Source organism: Danio rerio, chromosome 14, assembly GCF_049306965.1.
Source record: "Danio rerio strain Tuebingen ecotype United States chromosome 14, GRCz12tu, whole genome shotgun sequence".
NCBI classification, from domain to species: Eukaryota; Metazoa; Chordata; class Actinopteri; order Cypriniformes; family Danionidae; genus Danio; species Danio rerio.
In genome coordinates this window covers 41,491,482-41,514,908 of record NC_133189.1, presented here as the reverse complement: position 1 = coordinate 41,514,908, position 23,427 = coordinate 41,491,482, and the positions used below count along the sequence as shown (strand labels likewise).

The window sequence follows — 23,427 nt, the reverse complement described above, 5'->3', positions numbered from 1 at the left end:
GTCTGCATAGATCTTGTAGTTTTGACCCCTCTTCACACTGGTCCTGAACAATGCAACAGGCTACGACTCTGACCCAACGTTGTAGAATTACAACACAGACATAATAATCTCTAAACTAAATTTGATTAATGTTTTCTAAAATAACTAAATATTTATGTGTGATAAACCCACAAAAAATATTTAAGGAATTGTTCTTACTTAAATCTTGACAAATCCAGACGTGCAAAAAGGTGATCAGCTCAATGTGAAAATTGGAGGTAGGTTTCTATCCAATTGCATCGTAAGGACACACAAGATGGCTTTACAGGGTTAAGCTCAATGATATTAACCCCTTTATGTAATATATTTTTTTGAATATTAAAACTATTACTGTATGTTTAGAAATGAGTTTACAAATCTTTATTCCATTTAATAGAAAATAGGGAAAAATATACAGGGGGCTAATATTTCTGACTCTAACTGTAATTCCATCATTTTGCCCCAACACAAATCTATTGTTTGGAACCCAGCATTGTATTTTAGCAAAAAAAAAAAAAAAACGAAAACTAAGACTAAAATAGGTCAAAAACGTTTTGACTAACTGAAATAAAATGGAAACTAAAACTGAAACTATATACAAAAAGCAAATAGAAACGTATTTACAAAATAAAAACAACAAAACTATTAATGAAATGAACTAAAACTAATTTGAAATGTACAGCACATTTAAAAATAGTGTCAAAATAACATCAAAATTTTGTTGGTTGGGTTCAGTCATCTGCTCATCATCAGAAGTACTTTGTTGGATCTGATCTGTCACACATTTGAACATGAACATGAGAAGGGATTCCAGGATAAACCCTCTGCATTGGGAGCATGCGACCAATCCTTTGCCCTTTCTTCAGAGTCCCAGAGTAACTGTCAGGCTTAACATAGAACAGACTGAAGCAGAGACCTGCCAAATAGATGACATTACTGTGAGATTATGCTTTTCCTTTTGGAAATCTAATTCCACATGTCCTGTTTTATAATTAAAGTTGTATTTGATAAAGCAAGCACATTATGCACAAACACAAAATGATGTTGAAGGAATTGTTGCTATACTTCACTATTTATGCTTCACAGAAATACAAACCTCTTCCGCTCACGTTAATGCCATCATCGATGGCATTGCCGTTACCATATGGTCTGGCTCTGCGGTTGATCTTCACATCAAAAGGAGCATAAACTGTGGCTCCATCACCACACAGAATGTCAAGACCCAAGTGTTTTCCTTTCCCTCTGCAGCACAAACACATCTAATAAGAATAGTGCACACTAAACCAAACATTTCATTTTTTTTCTGCCCAGGCTCATTGAAAATACTTGCCTCAGCCTACATTTTTGCAAAATGTAAAATATGTTGCACCAGGTATGTTTTGTTAAATGTTTCGTATGGCATTTCCACTAGAGGGCACTGTGGACATTTTTGCAAATCTGAAACACCTTACTTAGGGTCTGTTTAGTAATATATTTTAAAAATACATCCTTTGTGTACATGTTCATAAAAAAGTGGAGCAATAGAACTGCAGACCTGCATACAGGCTGATACACACTGTCTCAGACCAACGTTATTATAGTTAACAAAAGCGAATGAAAAACGAAAACTAAAATTTAAAATAATTTCCATTTACTGAAATAAAAACATCAATTTACTGTGCACTGCAGGTGTTTGACCATACGGCACCTCAGAGTCTGTAATCCTGCAGCCCTTGGCCAGATCGTGCCAGCTCTCTTCCAGTCAGTCCTTGTTGTTGCTCCCGCAACAAAAACGACAAGTGAACATGACAGCAGCACGGTGACAGCATTAAATACAGAGACTTAAAACTATTACTTTAACACATGTGTGCCCAATACTAGGTTTTATTTCTGTATCGCGACCACGAACACATCTTTTTAACCGGATCTTCTAAGTGAACCGGTTGAAATCGAACTGAATCATTTGAAACGATTCACGTCTCAAGTAAGCACAAACTGCTTACTTTTTAACAAGCCTAATACTCCCTCTGACTCTAAATAATCCAATTCAGTTATTAGAACAGCAACATTACACTGAGATCAATTTGAGAACCGATAATACTGCACATGCGTGATTCAGTAAACCGAACACAAACAGCACACGAAAACCTGCTGTGACTGAACTAAACTTGAACAACGGCACCGCGGGTAAACCAAGGGATTAAATGAGAGGGTTTAGAGAAAAAACGTAAGTTTATTTCTTAACAGAAAGTCGTAATGAAATTTAAATAAGCAAATCATGCTTCAGTTAAGTGGCATAACTTTACTGTAAGACATTTTTCAGATCATGGTGATGTTTTAACTGACTGAAATTACTATTGCTGACTACATATTTTGCCATGTTGAGTACAAACGTCTGCGTTAAATATCTGATCTTCCCATCGCTGCTGTGTATCTAACCTAAGAAGCAGCCTTGTACACATATTTTACTTAAGGCTGCTGTTGTGTGCTGCTGTATTTGGGTTTAAGGATAGGTAGATGGTAGTGGTAGATTATAGTGTTCATGTGTCCTCTAAATACAGGTTTCAAAAAAATTATGGTTGAGTTTTTATTATACAATATTCATTCTGTTGATTTTGAATCTTGCACCTAACAAATATCCTTCTTTAGAAAACAAACTAAAATTAGTACGGAAGCTAATAAAAACTAAACTAAAACTAAATAATTTCATTTCAAATATAGAAACTAATAAAAACTAGTAAATCTGCTTCTAAAAAACTAATAAAAACTAACTGAATTTGAAAACAAAAATTCAAAATGAAATAGAAACTAAAACTAATGAAAAATCCAAAACTTTTATAACCTTGTCTCAGACACGCAATCTCAGACACAATGTACTCAATTGAGCTAGTGAGGTCACTGAGAGGGGTAGGTGCGGGGTTAGCATTAAAAGCATTGCATTATGTTCACCTTGCATATGTCTAAGATAATTGCATTGTGTCTGCATCCAGACTCTTCACATCAGATCACCAAGCGAAGCACTGACATAAACCCAACCAAGGTGTTGATTTTGCATTGCTTTTATCTTGTGTAGCTGTGCTTTAACAGACTCAACCCTGAGCACAATACACCACAAGTACAACACCATACAAAGTGAGCTTCTGAGCAAACAACCCCAGTGAGAATATAATGTGAAAAGAAATGTGAGGTAAATTTGTTCAATAACAAATTATGGATATTGTTAAGGTGTTTTGAGGTTTTTATGTGGTGTTGTGCAAAGATCTGCTCACACACACAAAAAAATAGTCATCAATATTATGTCTCTGTAAATATCATTAGTGCGAAAAGAAACAAAACTTTAAAAACAAACAAAAAAGCGCTTAGGGGTATATATTTTGTCTGTGCTATTTGAGTAAGGGATTCATCAAAACAACAGCAAAATTCAGTACAAGACACTCTAAAAATGTGGAAATTTACAAAAAGCCTTTATTCACATAGCTAATCCATTAAAAAACCTATACGCATTTCGGCAAGGAACTGCCTTCATAAGGTAACTTCATCCTTAAAACAACATTGACATTATTGCAGACACTGTAAAAAGCTCATTCCCAGCCACTAGACTTTTCTGGAAGAAATAAAAAGCATGATAATTACCGCTTTGCTCCATAGTGTCCACAGCCATATCTTGAATCACATCCTCTTTTGCGATTACTTGAGCCTCCACAAATGGGTCCGAATACTGTGAACCAAAGGAAAAGACAAACAGATTTTTTTGAACTCATCTCTCTGTTACTTGATACTGTAAATTTGCTTGTGTCTTTTTCTCTATTTGCATCTCTTACCTTGAGCATCGACACATAAGCTGCAAAGCACTGAAAATAGACAGACATTAATTACTATTATTATTAATAATCAATCGGCAATTTAAGGCTGACGCATATCAGAAAATGTGGAAAATGAAACAACTGTATCTCTAAATAAAACATTTAAACAGAGAAATTATTATAATTCAATGTTTTTATTATTAAACAGTCAAAAATAAAAACCCAACAAATAAACAGAGATGTTTTAAGAAAAAGAAATGCAAGCAATGATGTTTTAAAGAACATTGCCCACTTCAAACTGATGTCTGTTTAATAATTGCATTAACACTCACCTGCTAAAAGCAGAAAACCAAAAGCAATGTAAAGTCTCATGGTCCCGTAAGTGTTTGTCTTCAGATGCTGTTTCTTCTTTACTGTTGTCCTCGGTTTGTTTGACCTGTTTCGCTGTGAGTTTTTATATGTTGTGTGTAGTAGTTCTAACACGTGTGACCTAATAATAGTTATGGTCACATGTCACATAAGGTGGGGGTGAAAGTGTCATAAAACTATTTTCTTTTCCTTCTAATAGAGGCTCGGCAACAAAAGTGTTTCATCCTGATAATAAATATAATCAAGTTTATCATCAGACAAGTCTGAAGGATTAGAAAAATTCAGATAACTTGTAGAGTCTTTTACTGCATTATCAATACAAGGAAGACACAAGCTCCATAAAACAGATAAGAATTTATTGACGAAGACAAACACACATACTAAGTGAATGATAAACGAATAATATGCATGTGATTAAATTGGAGGTGGTAATTAGTTGCATTAGCTTAAGGAAATCTTTAACTTGACAATATTCATATTTGCTTCATTTTGAAATAAATCTCTTTCATATTCTATTTATTTATTAAATCCAGTCATTATTTTATTATTATTTATTTCATTCTGCTTACCATGCTCTGCAAAGCTTCATATAAAAATGCATGACCGGACCCAAAAACTGCATATTTGATATAGTAAAAGATTACTGCAGTAACATTTAATCGAACAATAAAAGATAATTCTACCATCTTTTTTTCCATTTGAATATTTTAGATGATATACAGTTGGAGTTTAAATAATTAGAACGCCTGTGATACAAAGGGATTTTTAACAGATCAAGGATTTGTATCACAGTATTTCTTTCTTCTGGAAAATACTTTTAGTTAGGGTTAGGTTATGCAGTTATAGTTTAGGGTTACAAATGCATTGATTCATTCATTTTCTTTTCGACTTAGCCCCTTTATTAATCTGGGGTCACCACAGCGGAATGAACCGCCAACTTGTCCAGCATATGTTCTTTGTAGCGGATGCCCTTCCAGCTGCAACCCATCACTGGGAATTGTCCATACACTCTCATTCACATACATACAGTACGGACAATTTAGCCTACCCAATTCACATTAGCGCATGTCTTTAAACTTGTGGGGAAAACCAGGGCACATGGAGGAAACCCACGCCAACATGGGGGGAAAATGCAAACTCCACACAAAAATGCCAACTGACTCAGCCGAGGCTAAAACAAGTAAGGCGAAAGTGCTTTCCACTGCACCACCGCGCCATCTAGTTTAGAAATATTATTAGTATTTTTAGTTATAAAACTAAATAAATTTTAAAACTGCTATTATTTATATTAATAATAGTTTTTGCACCCTTGCTACAGAGCAAACCACTGCTGAAAAGGTTATTTGCATAATTTGTACAACTTGTCTAGTTAATTAACCTAGTTAAGCCTTTAAATGATCTATTATAAGCCTATTAAATTTTCATAAATACTTTTATGCTTAAGAAAAGTATCTTGTAAAATAGCTAGTAAAATATGATGTTCTTTCATTATGGCAAAGATGAAAGAAATCAGTTATTCATTAGATGTTAAAGGTTTTATGTTTAAAATGTGTTGGAAGATATATCAATTGGGAAACAATTGAAAAAAAAAATTTAAATTTGATAAACTATATAACTTAACCTATAAAGCTAATTTAATTTCAACTATATTTTTTATTTTAAAACAATATAAAAAGCTTTAAAATAAAGGAAGGATTATATATCAGATAACTTATCAAATCAAGGAAGACACAAGTGTAATAAAATAGATGTCATTTTTAAAAAAGATAAATGAGTTACTAATCCAAAGATCCTGTAAACCCAGAACAATAAGGAAACAAAAACTATTTGCACATAATTAAGTTTGATGATGCTGTGTCATGTTATATTTGGAAAATAAAAAAAAATTTGTTGTTGTTGTTGTTGTTGCTGTTGTTGCTGTTGTTGTTGTTGTTGTTGTTGTTGCTGTTGTTGCTGTTGTTGTTGTTGTTGTTGTTGTTGTTGTTGTTGTTGTTGTTGTTGTTGTTGTTTTGAAATGAATACACTGTAGAACCTTATTCCATCAAATAAATAAATAAAACAGTGCTTGTTATTAACTGATAGCTAAATATATAATCATATACTGATATTCTTTGTAACAATGAGAGGGACTCTGAAACTCTGAAAAGAGCTTAGTCAAGGAATATACATTTAAATTGTATATTGCATTTAAGGAACGTTTAAACTGGTCAAATGAAAAAAAAACATATTGTCATGATACTATACATTCTAAAAATGTCTTTAGCTACACAGTATTGAAGTTACACTTTAAAGACATCTTCATACCTTCAAAATTGTGATCATGTTTTAGTTCACATTACATTCAAATGTGTGGTTTTAGGAAATCAAACTATTTACTCTTATTATTAATCTGTTTCTTCATTGTTATGTCTAAAACATATCTTTTATTTATATTTATATATTATAATGTATTATATTTATGATATTTCACAGAAAGTGCATGATAGTATTAGTACAGGATTGACATATTTGTTCATACAGATGTGATCATCTGAGCAGTCGATTTACCAATGACAAACATGTAATGTGATTCTGTTATGTGTGCTCTGCCTCCCTCTTGTGGTCAATCCTAAAAACACCAAACCCACAATTTATTTTTTTAACGAATTTGGATCGTAATATAGGTTAAGTTAGTAATCAATTTACCTACACCAGACTAATGAAGCACCACTAGGACTGTACTTTAGAATATTAGAAACATCGACGTTTCATTCAATGGTAAATGTCTTTTAGCAACATATCAGGATGCTGGAGTGAATGAGAAAACTCAAATTCACTTCTTTATTTACGATTGTAATTTAGCCTGGGATTTAATGATGTGGTATTTGAAAGCTTGAAGTCAGATAAACTGACACTTAGTAGTCTATATGATCACAAATTTAAAATAGACTAAGTACTAAGCTTAAATATTAAATGTAAATATTAAGACTAAGCTTAATATTTAAATTATTTTTAATTATAATCTTCTCTCTTATCGCCCCCAAAGTATTCCTTTTCAATTTTCAAGAGAAAGTTTAAAAGCACATACTTTTTATTTGGAGACATTCTTCACTTATTTAAAATCTCTTTGTAAATTCAGTGAATGATTTCCTGCAGACCTGCTCTGACTGGATCGTTTAAATCAGGGGTGCTCAACCCTGTTCCAGGAGATCTACCTTCCTGCAGATTTCAGTTGCAACCCATATCAAACACACATGTCAGTAATCATCAAGTGCTGTTCAGGTCCTATTTAAATGGTTCAGATGTGTTTGATCAGGGTTGCAGCTGAACTTTGCAGGAAGGTAGATCTCCATGAACCGAGTTGAGCAGCCTTGATTTAAATCGATAAATTGTTAATTCACGTTTGCTCAATTTCACAACTAAAGTTCAATTTGTGAACTGATTCAAATGATTAACTGACAAAATCATAATAATTAACTGGTTACTCATTTTACTCAGAAACGTTTTGTAATTGATTTTTTTTCCCCTCAAGATTTAGTTTCTTTCAATTCAAAAAGTTTCTCTCAATTTTGGCTTAGTTGTGGTTGATAGAGATACAATGAATCACATGTGTGTTAAACATTGAGTGGGATCTGTGGTAATGCATTTAAACAGGACATGGACATGTCACACACAGTTTGTGGTCAGTGTTTTTAGTGCTCTCGTAGACTGCAGTTAGATTAAATGACTTTATTGTTATGCTGCAAAGTGCTGTACAAAGAGTTTGAAACTCTGTAAGTTTAAAGAATTAAATCTGATAAATGACACAAAATGCAAAAAAAGTTGACGTTTGGTTTAGTTGAATGCAACAGAAGTTTGATGGTGGAAGTTGGTCATGGGATCCATCAGAAGTACTCTGTTGGATCTGACTTGTCACACATTTGAACATGAACATGTGAAGTGATGCCAGGATAAACTTTCTGCATGGGCAGAAGACTTCCAATCTTTTCATATTTAAATTTGGTCCCGGACAAAAGATCTGGCTGTACGTAGAAGAGCTTGAAGCAGAGACCTGCCAAACAGATGACATTATTGTAAGATTATGATTTTCTTGTATGAAGTCCTCAAATGTCATTTGAGGAATTATTTTAAGCAGAATTACTTGAAGAAAGAAATCAAGACTCTAAAAGAACTTTGTGAAACATTTGACTAACTTATATATGTGATGACAGTACAAACCTTCACCCATTAAGGTTATCCCATCATCAATGGCATTGTTATTTCCATATGGTTTAGCTCTGCCAATTATCCTCACATCAAATGGAGCATAAACATAGGCTCCGTCAGTACACACAATGTCCAGACCCATGTGTTTCCTGCTCCCACTGTAACATAGGTACACATAACATGAATCAAATACACCAATACTATAAATATATATATATATATATATATATATATATATATATATATATATATATATATATATATATATATATATATATATATATATATATATATAGTTGAAGTCTGAATTATTAGCCACCCCTGAATTGTTTTTTTCTAAATTTCTGTTTAACGGAGAATTTTTTTTCAACACATTTCTAAACATAATAGTTTTAATAACTCTGTTCTAATAACTGATTTACGTTATCTTTGCTATGATGACAGTAAATAATATTTGACTATTTTACTATTTTGACTATCGAACAAAATATATAGCTTAAAGGGGCTGATCATTTTGACCTTTAAATGTTTTTTTAAAAATTAATAACTGCTTTTATTCTAGCCAACATAAAACTAATAAGAATTTCTCCAAAAGAAAAAATATTATCAGACATACTGTGAAAATGTCCTTGCTCTGTTAAACATCATTTGGGAAATATTTAAAAAGGGAAAAAAATTTAAGGGGGGGGGGGGGGGGGGGGGGGTGTAATAATTCTGTCTTCAACTGTATATCAGCTTAACTATGTTTTAAAGTTTATCCTCAGTCTTAATCAGTGTATGTTTCTTCAAAAAAGTCTTTAATTAATTGCATCATTACAATTGTATTTAAAACACCTTTCTGAGTATTTTGACTGAAAAGTAACTTAGTTACTCAATAAGTAATTTGATTGGTTGAATCAATGCTTAAAAAAATTACCAATTTCAGTGACAAAACAACTGAAATTAAACTTTTAATTCTTTAAATTTGAGTCAAATAGGAGCTTTAATTTTGTTAACAAAAAATAACACAAAAATTTGAAACATTATGTGTATCAAAAAGACCAGACATTTCAAATTTATAGCACATTCACGTCATACTATATACATTTACCATAAAAATATATGAATGTGCAATAGGAGAAGCAAATGAATTGTGTGTACACATGCATGCATGCATACATACATACATACATACATACATACATACATACATGCATACATGCATACATACAGACATGCATACATACATACATACATACATACATACATACATACATGCATACATGCATACATACATACATACATGCATACATACATACATACATTTTTTTTTTTTTTTTGTAAAACCATTTCAAGGCCAAAATTATTAGCCCCTTTAAGCTATATATTTTCAATAGTCTACAGAACAAACCATCGTTATACAATAAATTGCCTAATTACCGTAACCTGCCTAGTTAACCTAATTAACCTAGTTAAGCCTTGAAATGTCAGTTGAAGCAGTATTGAAGTGTCTTGATAAATATCTAGTCAAAAATTATTTACTGTCATCATGACAAAGATAAAACAAATCAATTATTGGAAATGAGTTATTAAAACTATTATGTTTAGAAGTGTGTAGAGAAAAATATCTCTGTTAAACTGGGGTGGGGGAGCTTATAATTCAGGGGGGCTAATAGTTCTGACTTCAATTGTATCCAGAAAGTGAAAGAGAGAGAGATGACATTAAAACATTGACCTTGTATTGTCACAAACTAATTAAGTTAAAACAATTTATTCAGCATAATTAATCACAATTACTTTGTTTATATAGAACAAAGGCATTTATAACCAACTGTAATTAAACTACCTAAAATGCAGTTATTGAGTGGAAAAGCTATTTAATTACAGTAACTTTTGATTTTGTAAATAATTACACCCAACACTGATCATAAAGTACAACCAAAATAATGCAGATCATCAAAATACTGTAGATCTGATATCAGTTATATTAAACTTTGTTATGCCTTGTAAAAAGTTGTTTAGAGACAGCATTCTGCAAAATATCTTATTTTACGTTTAATTCAGTGTTGTTATAACAGCTGTGATACAAAATAAGAATGTTTTGCTAAACGTGTCATCAGCAAATTGAAGCATTATAAACAAAAAGTCACGATTTACCGGCTGGCTCCATAATGTCCACAACCATAGTTTACATCACATCCTCTTTTCGTGTTATCTTTGTTTCCACTGCAGAGGGGCCCAAATTTCACTGTGGAAAAAAAAGTGTGAAAACTCATCTCTGTTTTATGTGCTTCCTGTTTCTATCTTTATATTTGTCTAATTGTTTTTATGTTTCTTTTCTTTTTTTAATTTGCATTCATACCTCGATCTCTAACACATGAGCAGCTGAGCACTGCAAGAGAGAGATGCATTGAGATTCATTTGCATACAGTTTTTGAATCACTTTTGCAATGTTTATGGTGCATGTTAATTTACTTGTATAGTCTTTTCACAATGCATTTTAATGACACACCACCACAAAGCAATAGTAAACTTGCTCTGTTTGCTAGAAAATCTTGAATTGACATGTTTTGACAAGTATTTATACAGTAATATAGACTTAATAACATTAAATGTACATTGCAGAACACAATAAATCGTTAAATTAAGCTTATTTTGTGAAGCACACTACATGCTTTGTTACTCACAAGCAGCATTTATACAAGATAAGTTTCAGGTTTACAATAAATATTGATACTATGAGGTCAAACTGTTATTTCTCACCAGCCCAAACCAGAAAACAGAAAAGGATGTCGAGACGCATGATCCTGTAAGTGTTTGTTTCCATTGCTTTCTTCTCGGTTGTCGTCCTCGGTCTGTTTGGCTGACGCACATTGAGACTGTTTTTCTCAGTTTTGCTTTCACTTTCATTCTAGTGGGGAAATTCCAACGTTTAAAAGAGAGCAAACATGCAGAGGCAGTATAAACACATAGACAAGGGGAAGAATGAAACCAAAAGGACTGTTTGTGATTGGGTCAGTCTAACAAATACTCTTCTGTAAGAGTCTTGTGTAAGAGTGTGTAATGCCGAGTTCAGACTGCATGATTTTCAAAGTAGTCGTGTCACAGATGTTTTCACACTGCATGACTATCTGGGCTAGCGTTTTGTTTACACTGCCATATGGATCGGCGACAGGGGCTTTCACATTGCGAGTCAAAATAGGGGCTAAAATCATGCTGTCTGAACTCAGCATAAGTGTATCTAAAGACTAGTGGTGTGAAGTAACAAATTACAAATAAATTTATTATAGCTCAAATTGCTATAATTGAGTAGTTTTTTCCTTAGAAATTGTAATTTACAAAGTAGTTTTTATAATGTGTACTTTTACTTTGTCTTGAGTATATTTTAGTTCAGTATTCAAGGTTTCTGCAGGTTTCACCAAGTTAAATTTAAGACTTTTCAAGACATTTTTAAGATCATTATAAATTAAAATTTAGACTTATGCAGGGCTAATGCTAAGGATTTTCTCTTGGCCTATCAAAAATAATTACAAAGTAATACATTTAATAATACAATAATATGAATTTTGTTTGAATATTTTTATTCATTTACAAATACGCAAACCCTGTATCCCTTACTAAGAATAAAACAAAGCATAGCTGTCAATTACTTCAGTCAAATAATAATAATTTAATAATAATAAAAATGTAGGTCAGGTCAGTATCCTCAGCAGTAAATAATGGAGAACTTTTAAGCAAATATTACTGTAGGAAAAGTAATTACATGCTATTTATTTTTTAATTAAAAGTTAAACATATTATTGAGATTGGTATTGTTGGTGATTAATAGCCAGAATGGCTAAACTTGAAAAAAAATAATTAAAGACAAAAAAATTAAGACCTACAGCACAACATTTCAGTAGATTTAAGACTTTTTAAGGCCTAAAATTTAGCTTTTGAGATTAAAGACATTTTAAGACTTTTTAAGATCCCGCAGATACCCTGAGTTTTGTTACTTTTACTCCTCACTTTCCTTCAACCTGCAATCACTACTTTATTTTTTTTTTCTTGTTTATGGGGATTAGAAAAATTCCTGTCCAATCAAATCACACATAGAAAGTAAATCGCATCATAATGAAATACCTCAAGACATGGGCGATTTATAATTGCAGCAAACTGTTTGGAAGCATTAAACGTGTCTAAAAGAAAATGTGTAAAATCTTCATACGCATTGACCCAGAGAATGTTTAGATGCATGTCACTGATGAGAAGATAACGGATGTTTATTGTATGATGGCCAAAATGGCCTTAAAGACCCAGCAGGCACAGGACGTCAACATGATGTCAGATTGACATTGTAACCCAACGTCATGGGGACTTTACATTTTGTGTGGAAATGAAAATCGGGTTGACATCAGAACCCAACGTCAGGCCGAAGTCAATGTCCAATGTCCAACTTAAAATCAACCAAATATCAACGTCTAAAGTTGTTACAGCTTGACATTGTGTGGACGTTACCACTATGACATCTATCAGACATTGCTGATAGGCAAAACCTTAAAAAGCCTGCTGGGCAAAAACTAAATGCACTACAAAATGTTACGTTTACACACATCCACAAATTACATGGACATACTCACTACTCTTGAGTACTTTTGAAAGGGTTACTTTTTACTCATACTTTGAGTAAATTTACAACAGACTCTACTTGCTCTACTTGCACTACATCTTTTGGCAAGTAATAGTCCTTTTACTACGATTTTACAGCGCTCTTTCCACTACTGCTGGGGACTTTGGATAGAGTTATATTGCATTTATAAGCAGCTATTTAAATCAGCCTTCACTCATTCATTCATTTTCTTGTCGGCTTAGTCCCTAATCCGGGGTCGCCACAGCGGAATGAACCGACAACTTATCCAGCAAGTTTTTACGCAGCGGATGCCCTTCCAGCCACAACCCATCTCTGGGAAACATTCACACACACATTCACACACACACTCATACACTATGGACAATTTAGTCTACCCAATTCACCTTTACCGCATGTCACATGAAACCCACGCGAAGAGAACATGGGAGAACATGCAAACTCCACACAGAAATGCCAACTGAGCCGAGGTTCGAACCAGCGACCCAGGGACCTTCTTGCTGTGAGGTGACAGCACTACCTACTGCGCCACTGCCTCGCCCTAAATCAGCCATCACTAATTAATTAATTAAATTTGTTCTCTTATTTATGTACTCTGACTTGTACACCCAGTAACCTTACATGCGCGCACACACACACACACGCACACACTTACCTGCCAGTACCTGACTGTTTTTGTTGTTGTTGTTGTTTGTTGTTTTGTTTTTTGTTGTTTTTTCTTTTTGTATGTGATCGCAATTTGTGTGCCTTTTGCATAATATTACAATAAAAATAAATTAAAAATCCGTAAATTGTTAACTCATGAAGTAATATGCAAATCTGTCAAAATCACACAAAAAGATTTAAATGATTAAATGACAAAGTTATTCAAAATAACTTATTAGTCTGCTTTACATTATGGAATGTAGAGCTGTAAAATGTGCAATGTTTTGTTTTGGAGTGTCGTAAATTTTCCTCTTTATCCCTCAATTTACACACTTTGATAGCGGTTTGGTTTCTTTTCACTTTCACCTTTGGCTTAGTAAGTGCTCTCAGAGACTGCAATTAGATTAAATGACTTTATTTTTACATTGCAAAGCACTTGATAAAGCCTTTGATAACTGTGAATTTAAAGAAATTAATCTGATAAATGGCACAAAAGAAGTTGGCATAGTTTGATGGTGGCAGTCGGTCATCGGCTCAATCAGAAGTACTTTGTTGGATCTGATTTGTCACACATTTGAACGTGAACATGGGAAGTGATGCCAGGATAAACTTTCTGCATGGGCAGAAGACTTCCGATCTTATCCCCTTTCTTCAGGTTCCCGGACAAATTATCAGGCTTAACGTAGAAGAGCTTGAAGCAGAGACCTGCCAAAAAATGACAGTATTGTGAGATTATGATTTTCATGATTTTCATTTTCATTTTTACTTCCCCATTTTAAAAAATAAGCATACCAATTTTTACCATTCGAGTTTCTAAAATATATTGTTGCTATATTTATTTTATTTTTTGAACGTATAACAGATGTAATGAAAGTACAAACCTCCTCCACTCAAGCTTATCCCATCATCAATGGCATTGTTATTTCCATATGGTTTAGCTCTGCCGTTTATCTTCACATCAAATGGAGCATAAACATAGGCTCCATCAGTACACACAATGTCCAGACCCATGTGTGTACGTCGCCCACTGCAGTACGAGCACACATAATGAAAATCAAAACCAAAACAAATCCAAATTTCTCTTAAGATATATATAAACATAATATAATGCATCAAAATATTAGATTTGACACCAGTAACATCAAACTTATCCTCTATTGTATAGAAGAAAAACAACAACAGTTTGATTAGTCTGCAAAATATCTTATTTGATGTTTCATTTCATTATGTTATACAGAATAAAGGTCTTTGGCAAACTTTGTTCTCAGCAAAATGAAATATTATTTATAAAAACAAAAACAAAAGCCAAATTTACCGCTTGGCTCCATAGTTTCCACAGCCGTAATTTTTATCACATCCTCTTTTTTGGTTACTCGAGTTTCCACTGCAGAGGGGCCCGAATTTCACTGTAAATTAAATATAAAAGGTTATGTTCTTCCTGTTTTGTCTGTATTTGTCTGATTGTTTAAGTTTGTTTTTTTGCATTTGCATTTCATACCTTGAGCATCAACACATGAGCTGCTTAGCACTGAAAGAGGGAGACGCATTGAGATTCATTTGAGATTCAGATGCAATGTTTACTGACACCCCACACAGAGCAATAATAAACTTTGCTTAAATAGTAAACCTAACCCGTATTTAGCCTAACAGGATTAAATGAACATTTTAGAACACCGTTTAAATCAAGCTTATTTTGTGCAGTACAGTAATGCTTGGTTACTCATTAGCACCATTTACAGGATAAGTTTCTGAATAAAATTGCTATACAATGAGAATTAGATTGTAATTTCTCACCAGCCAAAAGTAGAAAACTGAACAGGATGTCAAGATGCATGATCCTCCTGTGTTTGTTTCTGTTTTTTTCTTCTCCGTTGTTGTCCTCTGTCTGTTCGACTGAACTCTGACTTTTTATATTTGGTCAAGGAGTCATGTGGAAATTCTGCTTTCAACATATATGCACATGTTTCCACACACACCCAGTGTAATTTCCCAACAGTCAAACATGGATCAACAAGGCCACACTTAAACTAAAAAGGAGCAGTCCAAAGAATATGACAAGACCAACATGAATTAACCAACAATTCTACAAATGGATCTCCAGTATTAGGTTTTGATAAGTATATCAGATGGAATGCTGTTGATATAGTGTTTGACATACAGTAACCTCATGACATTTGAAATAACATACCCTATTCTGGACCGTTGGCCTCATTCCTAGCCTCACCTTTACCTATTTTATTTGTTTAGTTATGTGCAATGAGGAACTTTTTGTGGGATTTCCACTGCAGGCCTGTACAAGCAGACCAGCTGTGACTAATATGTTCTGACTGCAAGCTCCCAGGCCATTATATGTTGGTGTAATCTGGTATTTATTATTAAAGATCACTCACATTAACTCATATTTATTTATGATCGCATAGCTACGATAAAAGACAAAAAAAATGTTGTTGCATCTTTAATTGTATAATTTAGTCACAGATGAAATATTAATAATGCACTAAATTGTATATAGTATCTGAAAATATATAGTTGAAGTCAGAATTATTAGCCCCCCGTTTATTTTCCCCCAATTTCTGTTTAACGGAAAGAAGATTTTTTCAGCACATTTCTAAACATATTAGTTTTAATAATTCATTTCTGATTTATTTTATCTTTGCCATGATGACAGTAAATAATATTTGCCTAGATATTTTTCAATTTCAATGCTTAACTAGGTTAATTAGGTTAACTAAGCAGGATAGGGTAATTAGGAAAGTTATTGTATAATGATGGTTTGTTCTGTAGACTATGAAAAAAATAGCCTAAAAGGGCTAATAATTTTGTCCTTAAAATGGTGTTTAAAAAATTAAAAACTGCTTTTTACTCTAGCCAAAATAAAACAAATAACACTTTCTCCAGAAGTAAAAATATTATCAGACATACTGTAAAAATTTCCTTGCTCTGTTAAACATAATTTGGTAATATTTTTAAAACAGAAAAAATGATTCAAAGGGGGCTAATAATATATACATTAGCATAACATTAGCAGAGAATTATAAGTAGGTCCACACGAAATCTGCGTGTGCAGATTGCCACAGATTTATAGGCCATCATTGAGTCTATTTATGTGTGTAAATTTATATTTATTCAGTTTTCTATTCATTTAACTAATACTATTGTGATATAATAATGATAATATTAAAAGGTACATATAATTTATTTACAATACTGTTTGTAAGGTAATATTTTCCGTCTTTTAGTAATTTTATTATATGTGAGACTTGCTTTGTTTACCAAATAAGTGGATCTAATTGGATTTGCATTGTAAACATTTAATAAAAATTAAAAATGTATTATTTGTGATTTCATATGAGTTTTTAGTTATGATACTCCTAAAATCATTTCCCATAAATCAGCAAAATCTTTACAAAATTTACCACAGAAATAGCAAAAAAATGTCTGGCCCCAATTATAAGCAAGTAAAAAAATCATCAATCATCAATCATGATTGTTAAATACAGTTTTTTTTTTTTTTTTTCCGGCTGTGTTATTATTGTTATGCTATAGGAGAAATTCCAGTGTTTAATAAAAGAACTTTTGAAAAAGGAAATAAGTGCTGTCCTTCTGAAATCAATAAAGTATAAAATCACAACACTTCTGAACCTCCTAATATAAGAAACCAAGTGAAAAAGTAGACTATTATTAGGGATATCATGTGCTACATTTACAAGTAAGAGTTTGGTGAGCGTGTCTAAGGCTGTAATGTATCATTTAAAATGCTAATGCTGAAGCCGTTATTGCATTATAGTTGCAGAGTACAATCACATCACAGATTCAGTTCAACTGTCACTTCCCTTACGGCCAGATATTACATGATAGATATTCCTGCCTTGAATGGTGACCAGACAAAGCAAACATGCAGTGCACTGTAAAAAGTCATTTGTTAAGTTTACTTAAATGAATTATGCAAACTTGCTGCCTTAATGCAATTAAGTAATCATAACTTTATCACATTAGTATTATTTACTAATGTAGAAAAGTAATTCTTACTTATACTGAGTCACATTTACTTAGGTCAATAGATTATATGCACACCGACTTTTAGTTTTCAGCCAGGCAGCCCAGGGGCTCCCAGTGAAATGTTTTTCAATTACATAATTGTCAAGTTTAAGATCTGATTTCTTTAAAAATCAGCAATCTTCACTGCCTGTTATAAATATGTTATGAAGTGGGTCTCAGATCAAACAACAAGCACTGCATTAAATTCCATTTCCCCCCGCCATGTTTTTAAAATATGACAGTTCATTTCACCCCAGTATTTTCAATAGAATTTCTGCACTAGCCTGTTGCTACTGACGGCACTAGCAGTTACAACAGTCTTTCATACAGTTTTACACTTGAACAACTAAATAATTGCTTAAGTCTATTTAACTGAAGGTATTGTAATTACATTACAACATCGATTCCGTAAAAACAACCTTGTGAAATTGAAAATAGTCACATTAAGTTTTCACCGGAAGTTTTTCGTTGGCTTTAAAACTCTAGCTGTGCAAAGAGCCCTTAAAGTCATCTTAACTTTATATTAAGTATTATTTATAAATGTAGTAAAAGTAATTTTTACTTATACTGAGTCAAATTTACTTTGATCAAATAAGTCTTCTCAACGTTATATCAAGTATTAATTAGGCTACTAATGTATTAAAAGTAATTCCTTCTCAGATAGAATTTCAACATTATCAATGCTCAATAAGTATATAAAATACCACAACCGAGTGAAAAAAAATAATAATGTTAAAGCTTCTAAGGTTAGCAATAACCCCAAAACCATAAAAGGAAAATGACAACTTTATCAAATGACATGACACACAAAACACATGCTTTTTGATTAACTGTTATGATATACATGCATAAAACATATAATATTTCCCCTGTGCATCCACAAAATGGAAAACGTTCACTTATTTTATCCATTTGCAAATTGCCAGTTTGAATCCCATTCAAATGGCATCATGTGAGTTTATGCACCTTCCGTCTGCTTATCTGCAAGTTATACTCCACCTGCTGACCAAAGTGCAGTACTGCACGCCTCCAACCTTTATTAATTCATTTTCTTTTCGGCTCAGTCCCTTTATTAATGGGGGCTTGCCACAGCCGAATGAACCGCCAATTTATCAGCATATGTTTTACACAGTGGATGCCCTTCCAGCCACAACCCAACACTGGGAAACACTCTTGCATTCACACGTACAATATGAACAATTTAGCTTAATTTACCTATAGCGCATGCCTTTAGACAGTGGGGGAAACCGGAGCACTCAGAGGAAACTCACACAAACATGGGGAGAACATGCAAACTCCACACATAAATGCCAATTGACCCAACCGAGTCTCGAACCAGCGACCTTCTTGTTGTGAGGCAATCATGCCCACTGCGCCACCGTGACGCCGGCTTCAACCTTTAGTCAAACTTAATTGATAAACTTCAGTACAGTTTACTAAAGTTCTTTATTTTATTTACAGGATGCACGTTAAAGTACACCTAACACAGTCAAATCAAATTAAAGTCTACAAATTTGCCAATATTTGTAAAGTTTACAAGCATTTTTCAAGTAGATTGAGTAATTACTTTTTACAGTGAAGGTAGTTTAAACGTAAAGACAAGAGGACAACTGAAATCAAAGCACTGTTTGTGGTTGAGTCAGTCTATAAGACTTTACACTCTTGTGCAAGAGTGTACTGTACAATCTGTTTATATTTACAGGGTATGATTACTTTTCAGATGCTTTCGGTGAGGTCGACAGTTTTTAGAAGCATAAACAGTAGAGGTCAAAAGTAGAGAGCAGTTTATAAACACTTGATTTTTTTCAGGGAAAAAAATGTAAACAGTCAAAGGTAAGAAGGAAGTGCACAGGCCCTTGCTTTGAATGGATTTAGTATTTGTGGCCACAAGACATCACAAGTCTCATTAAGAAAATCATTAGTCTATCACATAAAGGTCTCTTACATGGCATGGTTAGATTGGTAAATTCTTATTTTTGCCCAATATTATCAAACGTTTAACAATCTTTAGTACACAGTCTGAATTTGGGAGAAGACAATTTCAGACAATCTAAACCAATGGTCTCAAACTCCTTTCCTAGAGGGCCGCAGCTCTGCGTTTAGCTCCAACCACCACCAACTCACTTCTGCTTAATAGTCTGTGCACTATAAAAAAAAATCAATGATCACCTTTTACCGACAACATATGTGTTTAGGTCATTGTAACTTATTAAACTAAGTTAATCATGTTCTAACTTAGTTTTATAAGTTATGCAAGCTGTTAAGTCAGTTTAAAATAATATAAGTTCAATGGACACATAAGGTTAATTTTATTCAGTTTAAAAATTTAAGGCAGACAGGATTTTTTTTTCTCTGCGAAAATGCTTTTTTTAACCTAAAATTTTTGTCGTTTCTAGTCCAAATATCTAAAAATTCTTAAATCATAAAGAATTTTCTAGGCAAGCAAAACATAATTTCTTGTTTAAAAAAAATAATGTGCCATTTTTTAGGTGAATTTTTTCTTAAAACAAGCTAAATAAACTGCCAATGGGGCAAGCAAAATAATATTGTTTTTATTTTGACAAAAGATTTTTTTTTTTACCCCATTGGCAGATTATTTTGCTTGTTTTAAGGAAAAAATTTACTTATTTTTGTCATATTAATTCTTAAAACAAGAAAATATGTTTGCTTGTCTAGAAAATCCCTCTTGATTAAATAATTCTTCAATATTTTGACTAGAAACAAGACAAAAAAATGCATTTTTGCAGTGTAGTAGTCTTGACCACCTTGATTAATTGGATCAGCTGTGTTTGATTAGGGTTGGAGCAAAACTGTGCAGCACTGTGGCCCTCCAAAAAGAGTTTGAGACCCATGATCTAAACTTTGAGGGGCTGAGGTAAGAAAGAAACAATATTTAAAGGGGGAAGTGAGGGGAAAAGACAAAATGTAATGTTCATGTTTGTCTCAGTCTTTTAAAGACTATTGTTAATGTTATTTACTTCAAGCTACGGTCCAGTTCAGGGCTGGCTTATTAACTTGACTATTAAAAAAAAGCTGGTTGTGTGGGTCAAAGCTGGACCAGAAAAAAAAAAAAGTTACACTACACCAGTCTCACCCAACAACAGTCTGCTAGCCCTACAGTGATGTTGTTCCAGTCTTCTTCAGACTCTTCCACATTTCACTGACTGGGTTGTTTTAACCTTAACTTTTTTCTCAAAGGATTTTCTAGAGATTTTAAATCAGGTTAAGATAGGAATCTGACCGTTCCATTTCATTGGGGTGTTTTCAGCTTCAAGGAAATGCTTTACTTGTCTTGTTGTGCGATGAGTTTCAATTCAAGTCAAGTTTTATTGTCAATTCACTACATGTGGACATACTGAGGAACAAAATGTCGTGTATCACAGGACAACAGTGTTACATAAATCAATCATAAATACAAACACAACACTGGACGTAAGAGCTACAGTATTTAGCAAACATATACTATTAGATACTTAACTACACATAAGACTTTTACATGATACTGAACAATGTTGTGCAGGATATTGTGCAAGAGAGATATTTACGGTTGAAGCCAGCAGTGCAACATGATTGTGGTACATTTATAGTAAATATCATTTTCATTGAGTTCTTGTAAGATGGAGTTTAGATAAAGTGTCAGGTGCATAAGTAGTAAAGTGTGTTTCTACAGGTGGTTTATCAAACCTACTCACCTGAATGAAGCACATATTGATAGTTCTGCATGGAATTTGCTAGCTTTTTAAGTGATGAATGTAGGGCAGGAACTGCTTGTTGCTGAAGAAGCTTCTTGTAAACATTTGTGTTAACATTTTATAAGAAGCTCAATAATGTTTTTAGAAAACATTACCAAACCATGACACTTGACCTCCATTTTTACTCACTTGTGCACATTTTTTGGTTTGTCCCCCCACGCACATACATGCACACAAACCATGCATTCATCACTAAAGTGAACTTTATACTAGTTCACTTTCTAAACTAGCACAACATGCTACCCAGCAAAGGTTAGTCTTGTAAAATTATACACAATGCAAAGGCAGATCCTGTTAAACACTGAACTGGTGAGCAATTTGATTGTGAGCAAACTGATTGCCCATTAGGCCTGCACGCTGCACGATATTGGAAAAATCTAACATTGCAATATTTTGTTATCCTTTGATATATATATATATATATATATATATATATATATATATATATATATATATATATATATATATATATATATATATATATATATATATATATATATATATATTACAAGTTCTTGTATTGTTTTGTTGTGTTTGCAAAACTACTGATCATCCTTTTACATGTAATTACTGTAATAAAACATGTATAAAGTCTCAGTTTATTCACATATGCAAATTTACATTTTTCACTAGAGGTCAGTGTTGCCACTAAATGTCATTTCATTTCAGTTTTTTCTCTCAAAGGAAGCAAGCCTACACAATCATGAAAAATTGACATTGGTGCTTTTAATAAAATGTAAAAGTGAAGATAATGAGGAATATATTTTAAGTAACGGTTCACAAACATTTTACAAAAAAAAATAATATATATATATATATATATATATATATATATATATATATATATATATATATATATATATATATATATATATATATATATATATATATATATATTGCTTGTCATGCATAGTTCTAATAAAAATCTCATTAAAAAAAATCTACAAATATAAGAGAAGTAAATAATTGCGGACATAACACGTGGTTTAGAACTTCCTGCTCATCTCGGATATTCTCATACCCCCACAAAATAGCTTCTGTCTCACAAAACAATAGATATTCAATGGCCTGTACAGAGCAATTGCATTGTCCACTATGTTCTGCATTCTATTCAATTTTACCTTCCAATGTTTGAGTTTTCCACTTAAAAGCATTCCTTTTGTCATTCACAGTTCAAATACAATTCAACAAATCCTTCATTACTAAAATAGGCTAAGAACTAATACAATCGAATATGATGAGGGAATTTCCGATATGAATAATTCTGAAGCATTTTAAACCACATTGGGTTCCTCTTTTTAAAGCCTGGTTCACACATGCTACAAAAATACCAAGGAACAAATTTACAATCAGCTTGCTAAAGCGTAAATCTCATTGGGCTTAAAAAAAAATACTGTCAGGCTTATTTAAACCACATAATTGAAAAACACTGATAAAAAGGCATATGTATATGTAGAAGTTTTAAATACATTACTCATTTCATATGCTGAGTTTATGATAGGGTGATGATTTCATTCAACCACAGATCATGATCTATAAATGTTTTTTATAATATGTTATTTACGCCCACAAAAAAAAAGCATGTCATGCAGCAACAAATAGTTTAAGTGAGCACATTTTGTCCACGCTTGTTGATTCACAGTATTTTGAAAAGCCTGAAGAAAATATTAAACCAATGATTCACTCACTAAGCAGTGTTATTTTACATTTTTGCTGCTCTTGCTAAATGTCATTGGTCATTAGGGTGGTCATAAGTCTGTGCTCTTTCATTTCTGTATTTCTGTAACTTTTCCTGATTTGTTTGTGGGCTGATATTAATTTACTCTATGTAGTAAATCCGGCCGCAGTTTGTTTGAGTTTCATTGAATCACTCTATTAAAACTGTTTGTGGCAGAGCTTTCCAACATACTTTATCCAGCAGTCAATATAGGCCACAGAGACAGCTGAGTCTTGGGGAACTAATGCTAATAATGAGAGAAGTGAAATGAAAGCTGTTGGCTGTTGAATGCCCTTCTTTTAAAAATGATTTTTT

The 23,427-nt window shown here is 32.8% G+C and overlaps 3 protein-coding genes across 3 annotated transcripts; all 3 read right to left on the bottom strand.

Moving 5' to 3' along the window:
* Positions 1 to 523: 523 nt before the first annotated feature.
* Positions 524 to 4,304, bottom strand: lect2.3 (leukocyte cell derived chemotaxin 2, tandem duplicate 3). The gene is made up of 5 exons (XM_690441.9): positions 4,133 to 4,304; positions 3,819 to 3,848; positions 3,631 to 3,715; positions 1,115 to 1,260; positions 524 to 934 (listed from the first exon to the last, which is right to left on the bottom strand). The coding sequence occupies exons 1-5, from the start codon at positions 4,170 to 4,172 to the stop codon at positions 768 to 770; spliced, it is 468 nt and encodes a 155-aa protein (XP_695533.1). The 5' UTR covers positions 4,173 to 4,304; the 3' UTR covers positions 524 to 767.
* A 3,558-nt stretch (positions 4,305 to 7,862) lies between these two features.
* On the bottom strand, positions 7,863 to 11,194 carry lect2.2 (leukocyte cell derived chemotaxin 2, tandem duplicate 2). The gene is made up of 5 exons (XM_001332939.9): positions 11,097 to 11,194; positions 10,696 to 10,725; positions 10,491 to 10,581; positions 8,367 to 8,512; positions 7,863 to 8,199 (listed from the first exon to the last, which is right to left on the bottom strand). The coding sequence occupies exons 1-5, from the start codon at positions 11,158 to 11,160 to the stop codon at positions 8,033 to 8,035; spliced, it is 498 nt and encodes a 165-aa protein (XP_001332975.2). The 5' UTR covers positions 11,161 to 11,194; the 3' UTR covers positions 7,863 to 8,032.
* Positions 11,195 to 14,004: 2,810 nt separating this feature from the next.
* lect2.1 (leukocyte cell derived chemotaxin 2, tandem duplicate 1) lies at positions 14,005 to 15,488 on the bottom strand. Its single transcript, XM_073922115.1, has 5 exons — positions 15,400 to 15,488; positions 15,104 to 15,133; positions 14,921 to 15,011; positions 14,487 to 14,632; positions 14,005 to 14,310 (listed from the first exon to the last, which is right to left on the bottom strand). The coding sequence occupies exons 1-5, from the start codon at positions 15,437 to 15,439 to the stop codon at positions 14,144 to 14,146; spliced, it is 474 nt and encodes a 157-aa protein (XP_073778216.1). The 5' UTR covers positions 15,440 to 15,488; the 3' UTR covers positions 14,005 to 14,143.
* Between the last annotated feature and the right edge of the window lie 7,939 nt (positions 15,489 to 23,427).

Bases quoted from the DNA above. Each gene is read 5' to 3' on its own strand.
- lect2.3 (XM_690441.9), bottom strand. From the start codon at position 4,172: ATGAGACTTTACATTGCTTTTGGTTTTCTGCTTTTAGCAG. The intron at 3,849-4,132 runs GTGAGTGTTAAT...GTCTATTTTCAG, and splicing joins TGGTTTTCTGCTTTTAGCAG to TGCTTTGCAGCTTATGTGTC. The intron at 3,716-3,818 runs GTAAGAGATGCA...TTTGGTTCACAG, and splicing joins CTTATGTGTCGATGCTCAAG to TATTCGGACCCATTTGTGGA.
- lect2.2 (XM_001332939.9), bottom strand. From the start codon at position 11,160: ATGGAAACAAACACTTACAGGATCATGCGTCTCGACATCCTTTTCTGT. The intron at 10,582-10,695 runs GTATGAATGCAA...TTTTTTCCACAG, and splicing joins CTCATGTGTTAGAGATCGAG to TGAAATTTGGGCCCCTCTGC. The intron at 8,513-10,490 runs GTAAATCGTGAC...CCTATGTTACAG, and splicing joins GGACATTATGGAGCCAGCCG to TGGGAGCAGGAAACACATGG.
- lect2.1 (XM_073922115.1), bottom strand. From the start codon at position 15,439: ATGCATCTTGACATCCTGTTCAGTTTTCTACTTTTGGCTG. The intron at 14,633-14,920 runs GTAAATTTGGCT...CTCGTACTGCAG, and splicing joins GGAAACTATGGAGCCAAGCG to TGGGCGACGTACACACATGG. The intron at 14,311-14,486 runs GTTTGTACTTTC...ATTTTTTGGCAG, and splicing joins GATAAGCTTGAGTGGAGGAG to GTCTCTGCTTCAAGCTCTTC.